This window comes from Priapulus caudatus, unplaced genomic scaffold (assembly GCF_000485595.1).
Source record: "Priapulus caudatus unplaced genomic scaffold, Priapulus_caudatus-5.0.1 Scaffold13, whole genome shotgun sequence".
Lineage (NCBI taxonomy): Eukaryota > Metazoa > Priapulida > Priapulimorpha > Priapulimorphida > Priapulidae > Priapulus > Priapulus caudatus.
Window position 1 is genome coordinate 251889 of NW_014577074.1, and position 11219 is coordinate 263107.

Sequence of the window (11219 nt, forward strand, 5' to 3'; positions counted from 1 at the left end):
TAACCGCGGCGGCTACTTCTGTGCTGTGCTGCGGCGCGTAAGATGTGTATGTGTGCGTGCATGTTGTGTGTGTGTTGCTGTGTGTGTGTTTGTGTCGTGCGTGAGCGTCGTGTGGCGTGTTGGTGTGTGTGCGTCGTGTCGTGCGCCGTGCGCGCGCGTATGTGATGTTGCTGCGTCGGTGTGCGCTGTGGCTGCGACGTATGATGTGCTAGAAGATAAGTGTGTGCGTTGACTATGTGCATGTCAGGCCGCCAATATGGCCTATACCGCATGTACACCATACGAAGCGCTCTTGTATTCACGAATAAAGTGATACATCCTAACAAAACCGCGCTTAGAGGAAGCAGGTTGCAGTTACGAGGTGATGAGGAAGAAGATATACCGCCACAAAGCACGCGCGTGCATGCAGCTGTCGGGAGCACCGCTGAGTAGGTGCTAATTCCCACCGCTAAGCCCCTCCGTGAACACGGACGTCTTAGCCGAGACCTATGCGTGAAAACAACAACGACCGACGGCGACTATTCCCCTGTTTTCGTTGCGGTAAATGCGATAATGCGGAACGAATTACAGATAGAGAAGAGAGAAAGAGAGAGAAAGACGAGAGAAAGAGAAGAGAGAGAGCAGAGAGAGAGAGAGGTGAGAGAGAGAAAGAGAGAGGTGGGCTCGTGGAAAAACGGTTTTTATCGTTATCGCTTATCAGAATTATGTTTGTCGATCTGCGGGTATGCGGGGGCTAGAAACGTGTGCTCACACGGGGGGGCGTTATAAGACCGACAACATGATCTGCAACAGGCGTACCGTTTGTTTTGCAGAAAATATTTCGCTTTTGGTGCTTGAAGCTTGCCTGCAATGAGCTGTGGTTATTTCCGTCTTGAGGCGCCGCGAGTATCATTATATATATATATATATATATATGTGCGTATATGTGTGTGTGTATGTGTGTGTGTGTGTGTGTGTGATGTGTGTGTGTGTGTGTGGTGTGTGTGTGTGTGTGTGTGTGTGTGTGTGTGTGTGTGTAGTCGAAAGTATCATCACAAAACCGGGCTGAAAAATATCGTACGATAAATAAAGGCAAATCAGTTTTACTGTTTTGAGTTCAGTTTATTCCAATCGCGTATTTCTAAAAAAATCGTACAAAACAAAAAGGCAACAGCATCATACTGAGCGTCTTTGTAAAAAAAATATTAATACATTAAAACGACATACGTACGTTTGATACTTTGTAAATTTCGATAGAAAAACGTTATTAGTTTTACGCATGCGTCTGTTTAGCCCGGCTTCCCATAGCTCCATACAAATAACATAATGGCACCGAAACGATGTTTATAGTTAAATAAAAACACGTTTAAGTATTTATAATACGTTATCAACAAATCTCACTGTACAAAATATGGACTAGATCTATACATTTTGATATGGTGGTTTTAGCGTAGCATACTATAATGCGAGACTTCGTTTATACGTTTCCTCTCTTAGAAAAATAAAACGTGAAAATTCAACCGCGTATATATATAATTAACATATCAATGTGCCCCGATGTCTATAGCATAGGATTCACCTAGCGTAATACATAATCAACTATATTCTCTACGTTCTATTAAAATGACTGAAAAGGCCGCCGACACAGGACATTGTCGTTGCTATTATATATTCGTGTAGCAGTATTCTAAATGAATGAGATCCAGTCGTGATAGGCCTGTATGATACACGAAGTTCTATACTCAGGTTACACACTTATATCCTCTCGGTCGCTATCGCTGGAAGAAGCGAAATGAGAACCATTACTATGCCATGATTCCCATAACAAGTTCACGGATATATATATATATATACATATATCCTACTGTTGGTCGGATACTTAATCGGTATATATATATATATCGTCTGCGCACGTGGCTAATTAGCCCGTTAATTATTACTTAATTAATAATTCATTAGTGTACGCTCGTGGGCTCTACCCGCACGGGACACACTCGGCAGCCGCCCTCTTCGTGCTTCAGTAGCAGCGACATGCGTGAGAACGTCTTCATACACAGCTTACAGCAGTACTTCTTCACGTCCGAGTGCGTCTGCAGGTGCGCCCGCAGGTTCGACCGGTCAGCGAAGCTGCGATGACAGAGGCTGCACTCGAACGGCTTCTCGCCCGTGTGCGTGCGTATGTGTCCCTGCAACAGCCACGGCCGCGAGAACGCCTTGCCGCACAGCTTGCACTTGCAGGGCAGCGTGTGCGTGCGTATGTGCATCTTGAGCGCGCCCAGCGACACGTAGACCTTCTCGCAGTACTTGCAGCTGAAGGCCTTCTTCGCCTGGCTGACGCAGTGGAACTGCTTGTGCTTCGACAGGCCGCTGAACGTCGAGTAGCTCTTGCTGCAGTCGCCGCACTGGTAGCGCGGAACCTCCTGCCGCCGCGAGACGGGCTTCTCGATCACGTGACGCTGTCGCTCGGCGCCGCTGTTTGGAGTCGGCGCTCGCTCGTTCTCCTTCTGATGGTCGGAGTACTTGATCGGTTCGGGTCGCAGCGGCGTGAGCCGATGATGCGAGGGAGTCTTCGGGGAGAGATGCGGCGGAGAGAGCGACATTACGGGCGGCGGCATCGGCGGGGAGAGACGGTGCAGGGCGTGGTGGTGCGGCGGGTAGAAGGCCGTCGGGAAGCCCAGTCCGTACGGATAGTAGGCGTGGAAGAACGGCTGCGCGTTCCAGTACATGCCGCTCGGCTTCTCGTCGTGCGGCGTCGTCATCGGCGCCGTCGCCATCGGCGTCACCGCCGGCGGCGGCGTGTGCATCATGTGCGGCAGGCACGTCGGCGGCGACACCTGTGGCCGCGTCGCTACCGGGGCTCGAACCACGAGCCCTGTATCGGCGCCTTGCGGTTTCGTCGTGCGCGTGTACGGGTACGGGTACAGGTACTCCGACGCGCCGGACTCGAGCGCGTGTCCGCGCACCGATCGCATGAGAAGGGGGACGTAATCCTCCTGCTCCTCTTCATCTCGCTTGGGGCTGAGAGGCGGCGTCGGCAATTGGCTTCCTCTCGCCTCCTCGTCCGTGATTTGCAGATTCGCCACGTCGGACGGGATCTCGGTCGCACGGATACGATCCGGTTCCCTCTTCACCGCGCACACCGTGTCTGTAAAAGAACATAGAAAAAGAAAACTGTTAATTATTAATTTTCTTTACATTTCGTCTGGTCACCGGAAACAGCTAAGCTTCACACAATAGTAGCAGCCTCCGGAGGTAATGAATTGAACATCTGTTGATGCTATCGTCGGAGAGCATTTTCTCACAGTTAGGGGGGTTTGTGTCGATAAAGCCAGCGGTTATTGTTATTGTCGCACAAACGCCGGCAATATGACTAACCTGTAACGGGTGACTGCACCACGTGTGTGAGTAACTAAGTTGGTACACGACGCAGGTTACCGAATATTCGACTGTTTCGCTATGAATATGGAAACTGGTATATAATAGCAACCGCGAGGATGAATCACGGCAAGCGAAAGAAATCGAGCGAAATAAAACTCGTAAGGAAAACGATAAGTGTGTACACAAACGCTGCGCTTTCTTAATCTCGCCTTAGCTACTGCCTCGTCGAGATGACTAAACAGCTAGCGTGTAAGCCGATGTACTACAGGTTTTATCACGGACCGAGTGCGAGAGAGAGAGAGCGCGCGAGAGAGAGCGAGCGAGAGTTTGGGCGAAGGTAGGGAGGCGATCAGAAGCTTATTGCTAAGCAGGAAAGTGATTCATGTGGTTGCTAGAGTAGTTTCGAGGTAGCAAAGAATGTTTGCGAGAGCTTACTGGAGCGTGCGGTTTCCAAGGGCAGTCGCTACCTGACCAGCAGCTATGCCGCAGGCCAGTCCCGCCGCGAATAAATCTCCCCGCTCCCTCGCGCGAAGGGAGCTAGCGGTAAGGTTAACGATTTATTACGGCTAGCCATTGAGGGCGGCGGCAGCGACTCCGCTAATTTGCCACTAAAATCTGTTTAGTAACTAATCTTAAATATCAACAGTCGCGGTATATGCGCGCTCTCGGGAGTCAATAAAACTTCGCTTGCACCGTGATCGCGTGCGGCTCGCCCTCAGAGAATGCCTTCAACTAGAGCGCGTGCTAGACGAACAAGGCTCCACCCGTAATTGGTGTCGGTAATTAGGCGTTAAACTGACGCGATAACTTTATTGATATCTTGTGTAAAGCTATATGCGCGCGCGTTAAAATAACCGGCGGCGAGTCGAATTCGTCCTTGACGGAGATATCAAGGTCGCGAGAAAAATAAACGCGTGAGGATCGTTCGGGGGTCACCTGATTGTGAGTGAGGGTGATGATCATGATCATGATGATGACGACGACGCTGACGACGACGACGACGACGACAATGATAAAGATGATGATGATGTGATGATGATGATATTGATAATTATGCTGTTGATGCTGCTGCTGCCGATGATGACGATGATGCTTATGTTATTAATGATGATGGTGACGGCAATGATAATGACGATGATACCCACGATGGCAACGACGATGGCAACGACGATGGCGAGGATGAAGTATCTTACCAATGACGGGGGCGTGCATCGGTCTCTCCTCCTTGTCGGCGGTGAGGTGCGCCAGTAAGCGCCTCTTCTTACTGATGAGGAAGGCTCGCGGCATCCTGAGCAAATATACGCCTAGTCTCTCTCTCTATATATATGTATATATATATATATGTGTGTGCGAGCGTATATGTCAACGCCTTTGATGTATTTAGTCTGCGAAGGAGACCGGCCGATGTTCGTGGAATAACTTCCTGCTCACAGTGTGCTGTTGCTACTGCCGGTGCTGCTGCTGCTGCCAGCGCTGAGATCGACGGAACAAGTGCTGCTGGCCCGAGTGCGGGTGCTCAAATGTCCAGCTGAGCGAAGGGCTTTCACACATGCCACTGCACGCGATTCCGCTACCCGCGACGCGTCAGGTGTATTTAAATCACATGCCGCGCCTCGACCAATCAGCGCTCGCTCGCCGGCCAACCAATTAGGCGCGGTCGGCCAATCGGGACGCGGCGTCTGTTTTCATGAATCAAAGTGCAGCGGGAATGGGGCGAAACAGGTGCGCGGAGAGTGAGCGAGCGAGCGCGCGGTGTTCCGTTGTCGGGCTGCGTGGGGGGAAGCGCCGACCGTCCCCCGTATTATCTGCGTTGCCAAGGAAGCTCACTGCTCGGCGCGGAGGAATTCGCGAAAGCGCGTCTCGGCGATGAATGGACGGCGATGGAGCGGCGAAAATGGCCGGCGAGCGGGAGAATGGGCGTGCGAGAGTTAATCCCCCCGTGACTCAATGCTTTGTTCCTACGCCATGAACCTGCAGCGAGCAATTAATCAGAGCCATTGATATTAAAAGTCGGCGGCGCGAGTTCAACTTATCGTTTTGTTGCACGATTTCCTGCGTTGAACCTCTTCGTTGGCTCATTGCCTGGTTGTTGGGTCGTTTATAGATGATACGCCCCACGTGTGCTATTGGGGAGTGGTGTGTGCGTGCCTGTTCACGTGCGTGCGCGTGTGTGAGTGTGAGTCCGTGTGTGTGTGTGTGTGTGTGTGTGTGTGTGTGTGTGTGTCTTCGTGTGTCCGCGTGCGTGCATGCGTGCGTATATATGTGTGACTGCGTGTGTGCACGCGTTCGTGTGTCCGCGTGCGTGCACGCGTTCGTGTATCCGCGTGCATGCATGTGTGTGTGCGTGTGCGCGCGTGTGGGGCGTGTAGATAGTGGGGGCGTAACCAGGTTTCCGCGAATAAAACATTTATGTCGTCGTTGCACGGCTGATTGCATCCCTAGTCACAGCATCGTATAGACGTATCTGCTGATTCGTGTCTACCAACAGCAATTATTTGTACAACCTGCATATTACAGCCTAACTCCTGTAATAGTTTATTTATACTACTGCTGGCAACGAAATAATTTCAGCAGGTGTGAAACATGAGTTTTTATTGCACTCGATTTTCATCGTAATTGAGGTAGATTACGTAAATTTGGTTCATAAAATTTGATTTAACGTAGGCGTCAATTTTGGCCACAATTTTTCGCTTCATCTATGATGAATATTTACAGACAATCGTTGTAACTTACTTAACTACTAAATGGCTCGAAGGTTTATCAATGTGCTATTCTTATTATTTAAGACAAACAATCTGTAATTTAAATAACAAATTTTCCGGATAATTTAAAATAATAAACATATGAAACATATCTTCTTCACTCCCCGTTCTTAAGCAATAGTTAACAATAGTCGGACCTACTCCTACGCAAGAGATTGACTTTCCCATGGGAATTGTATAATTCATTATCTCGTTAATAGTTTATAACATATATATTTTAACGTATATATTACCATGAATAATAAATAATAAATTAAAATAGATAGATCGTAGAATTCGATCGTAGATCTCGATAAGTTCACAGAGCCACTTTATAATGGTAATAATGAACTAAGCTGTGGTTCGTTATAGGCTATGATGAAGAGTCTATTTGACTTCACGCACATGGATAAACTATATTCATTATCGTACCGCACACACAATCTACCCGCAGATAAAGTGTAGGGTCGGTCGTTACTTATGTTAGCAAAATTTATACGTGAATCGATATGTCACCCATGATTTTAAAAGGAAGTCGTGCCTTTTGCACGCAGCAGTCTTGATAGAAATAAAAGCGATCGTGCCTCCTTTAGCACTTGGCTCAACAATGCTTTATCCAGAACCGATGTTGGCGCCACCTGCATGGCTAGCCATGCACTGAGCAGAGCGCAATCTGCGATAGGTCACAGCGAAGTCAACGCTGTGAGTCAACGTTGCTCTTCGATCGTGGTTGAGGCCGCATTGCCATCTACCGGTAGTAATCTTGTTAAACGTGAAACGTCGCAATATTACCGCAAGATTGTTTGAATAGACCCGCAATTCCTCGCGATTGCTCAGACGGTAAGTGACGAGCGGACTGAATAATGCTGCATTGATACTCTCTGTAGCGAACATTACCGTTTCGACATATTCTCTATAAGAATAGGTAAATGACTAGAAACGTTTGAGCGATTTGCAATGAATGCATGCTCGCAGTGAAATGTCCGTTTTATCGTAAATCGATGAACTACAACGAAGTAGCTCCTTCATGTAACGTGGAAATCTGAAAATATTACTGAACATAATGTAATTATACATAATATATAAAGGCAAATACGGCAAACTGCTCACCACGGATAGCTTATTTCACAGAATGACACATATTCTTGACAAGACCAATTGTAGTTTTCATGCTTTCTATGCGTCTACAGTCTATCTGTCTTACGAATACAATGCAAATTAGTGTACTCAAGTGCCAAATATTACCACAAAAAAAATGAGAAAAAGACCTTATCCAAAGACAACGTAGTGCAACGTTGGAACAATTGGCGGAAGGCTACTGTTGCGTAGCACCTGTAGCTGTTGGCATTTTATAATTAACCTATAAAGAGGGGGGAACGGGTATTTTCGGGACGCGGGATTGGCCATTTTAATTACCTGGGAACTGGGAAATGTCAGATAAATTTTCCGTGATTCGGGAACAGAAGTCCATCGGAACGTGGGAAAGATCCTCTCAGATTGTCTGGGATCTGGGAAAATTGTGTCAATTCGTCGGGATTTCAATTTCTGCGCTAATATTTATTTAATTTTTTTTAATTTTAATTTTTTTTTATTAATTATGCCCTGTCCAGATAAATAATAGTATGTAAATATTAGTATTTATGTAGTGTTTGAAAACCTAAACTACTGAATTTCCTGAAACGTGTGTACATAACATAATTTCCCGGGAACTGGGAATTGGGATTTTATTTTACTGGGAACTGGGATATGGGGTGTTTTTGTTGGGAAAGTGGGAATGTAGGCCCTACTCTCCAGTTCACCCCCTCTATAAACTATTAATAGTGTTGCTAGTCTTAGACAGTGATGTTGTTGCATATGAAGGGATTAGTAGTATGTTACGAGATAGCAGCTAGACTAGAAGGTGCCACAGACACATCCGTTTGTCGAGTCATTGACCGCGGCTACCGCTATTAAACTGTAAACTGTCAAAGTAATTAATGCTAGTATGTTAAGGTAAATTCACGTATCATGTTAACGTATAGACTATGATATACTATAGCTTTGCAGTACGCATCACAAATACGTTTTAATGATAATTTCTCTGCACTGTCACACGTTAGCTGTGTGGCAGAGAAACGAACACCGGCCCAGATTTCTGCACTGGTTGGATTCGCAGGCGAGCGAACCGGGAGATTCGAAAAAACCAGGCTTCCGGAAATCCGATAAAACACGCATGTATACCCCAAACATCCATTTCGCTTGAGCTTCAGTGCACATTTGGCAATTCACGGCCATTAAACGAATATTTGCTGGCATTCTATAAACGTTTAAGTTATAGGTACTATGTTTTACCTGTAAAAATAATGGAACAAAGTCACAATTTACGAAAACAATTACAAATAACAAGCCGCATCATACCGCCTATTCCCTGCTATTCCAAAGTACATAATGGCGCACGGGTCGATCTCAACCATCCAAAACAATGCTTTTCAGCCGATCCTACGCGCTCAAAAAAGTCAAGGACATGGCCGAAGGAGATGTGCATGGTGAAATCCGATCTTAGAATTTCACCTTAGCTGCAGCATCCCGCCATTCCCTGCCGCTAAAGTACATGCGCAATGCCGCGCGGGTCGCTCGTCGCCTCAGCCACCCAAGACAATGCTTTTCAGCCCATCTCATGCGTTTAAAAAAGACAGATGCATTAACGAAGGAATGTGCATGGTAAAATACGATCTCAGAATTTAACTTCGGCCGCAGCATCTCGGACCAACAGGGCCGTAGCCTTTAGGTGGACAAGGGGACGGCTGCCCCTAGATTTTGGAGCAAAATAGAAATATACGCATAGGTAATAATATAAGTAGCACCAAAACTGTAATACATAATGTAACCAAGTAACAATTCACAAAAACAATTGCAAATTACAGTAAACACACATATCCCTTTATCCTAATTCTATCCTACATGTGATTTATTTCTTTAAAACTTTGTCCCCTCCCCCCATCCTCTAGGAATTTGCTCAGCCTACGACCATGGATAGGACGCCGTTTACCGTGCCGTTAGACCACGCTACTCGATATTTGTACAAATAACTAAAACTGTCAAGTTATCGTTAGTGTTTCTGTATGGTGTTTACTTGTGAGTTGCTCTATCGCATGTAGAGATATTACAGCAGACACCGCAAGTACATCTCCCACGGACTAATTTGATGTGGGATCAAATTTGTAGTCTGTACGGGGTAATAGAATGCTATAGGAATATAGGAATTAACCATGTCTCATTCTCTTACAGTAGTAAATAGAATATTAACAATCCTCTGGTACATGGGTAAGAGTCAAGATATTGCAACTTTTAAATTTGGAATTCGTCCCTAGCGTTTGAAAACGTAATTTTAAGTTATAATTACGTAGAATATCCGGGGTGATTCCAGTTTCATGGTGATTGTGTGCGTTAAACTAGCGATCGTACAGAAATTAACGTTTAAACGCAAACAAACTAAACTAAGGCGCGAACAAACTACCTACAGGTGCACACTTCAAAGTTATTTCACAAAATGGCGCGATTATTCCTAATTAACATTTCTCTTCCGCATTGGTGACGATGCAACTGCATATTCTGTTGCGAAAAGCGGCTTGTACGCATATAGACTAATCTTTATTAGGTTTTTAAAATGAAAGGTTACAAAATAGTAGCCAATATATATAGTACACACATGCGGGTTTTATAGTCTTTAGGGTGATCAAGAATACTTGTTAAATGACAGGAGTTAGCCAATGTATAGTGAAGATCTATCGGATTGAATTGGTATATATATGCTGCCCGTGAGGTGCTGTACGTAATGACGTGCAAACAACTGCCGCAATTTGCTTGATTGAAGGGCTGATAAATTCGCAAAATCGCCATGGCTATTAAACTACTAAACAAGCGGAAATAAAGGGAAGGAATGGTTATATTTGGGACGTAGATTCGACCCTTTTTAATTATTGTATGAACCGGGAAGTGCCAGGTATCTTTTGTGATTCTGGAACAGCATGCGGTCACCCGCGACGCGGGAGTCGAAATTTCTACTGGGGAATAGCACATTTTTACCCAAGGTGAACTGGAAATGGACCATTGTTGCCCCTCGGAACGGTATAGATATATACAGTCTACACAGTCCTACAGCTGATCAAGGTAGTTAAACTTGTTAAATGACAGAAGAACGATAAAAGTTAGCCCAAAACATGATGAGCATATTTCGGATTATAATATGCTGTCTCGACCGTGCTATAAATGATGACAGACAATCAATTAATATTATTAATTACATGAGTGAATTAGGGATGATAACCTACGTAAGCTTGGTGCAGCGATAATCATAATAATATTTAGGCTCGGCCCATTTTAAAATAAAAAAATAAAAGAAATTAGATGCAAATCTGTAAGTTCTTAATCCTAAACTAGTAAAACAAATGCCGGCAATTTAAATATCATTTTGGCCACAACCAATCTTGAGGGTAAAAGAATCCTGCCAGGCGAAGGCTGAGAGTGACAAAGTATATATAACAATAGGTAAACACGAGATGATAACTATAATGGATTCCCGAATGCTGGATATAGCGAGAATTCCCCATTAATTAATATAGTATACAGAGAATGACACCGTTGACAGGTAAGAGGGTCTCACGGTAGACAGTAAGAAAACCAGGTAGACGCGGTGTAACCAACTAATGAAGGAATATTCTCGCGCATAGATTCTGCGTGGCATGATGAATAAAGCCAAATCAATTAACATGGGCGATGATATTGCTCGAATACACTCCCCAGATATTTTACTACCACTTTCTCTCTCCCTTTCCTTCCTCTCCGCCCTCTCCCTCTCGCAGCCCCCGCCCGACAAGCGTCCTTTTACCACCTGTGAAATAGCAGCGATTTGACAGCGTCATCGCGTACTTGGCAGCAGACCCAGCTAACGATTCCATGGCACCATCCACACGAACTTTAATCTTGTAACTCGTTTGTTCCCATCCCGCCTAATCAGGGTATTCATACGCCGCCATTTTTCTTGAGCAATGCTCCTCTTCTTGTTAACTACCCGCTCATTCTTTCCCGCTCGCGCGCAATCGGGTCCAATAAAATCCCGTGCCCCGTATTTATCGTTTTTTC

General features: G+C 45.7%; 1 protein-coding gene across 1 annotated transcript; it reads right to left on the minus strand.

Annotated features, from left to right (window-relative positions):
• Positions 1-1080: 1080 nt before the first annotated feature.
• On the minus strand, positions 1081-4932 carry LOC106808917 (zinc finger protein SNAI2-like). Its single transcript, XM_014811837.1, has 2 exons — positions 4551-4932; positions 1081-3124 (listed from the first exon to the last, which is right to left on the minus strand). Exons 1-2 carry the CDS (start codon positions 4642-4644, stop codon positions 1935-1937), a joined length of 1284 nt encoding a protein of 427 aa, XP_014667323.1. The 5' UTR covers positions 4645-4932; the 3' UTR covers positions 1081-1934.
• Positions 4933-11219: the final 6287 nt, after the last annotated feature.

Bases quoted from the DNA above. Each gene is read 5' to 3' on its own strand.
- LOC106808917 (XM_014811837.1), bottom strand. From the start codon at position 4,644: ATGCCGCGAGCCTTCCTCATCAGTAAGAAGAGGCGCTTACTGGCGCAC. The intron at 3,125-4,550 runs GTAAGATACTTC...GTTCTTTTACAG, and splicing joins GATGCACGCCCCCGTCATTG to ACACGGTGTGCGCGGTGAAG.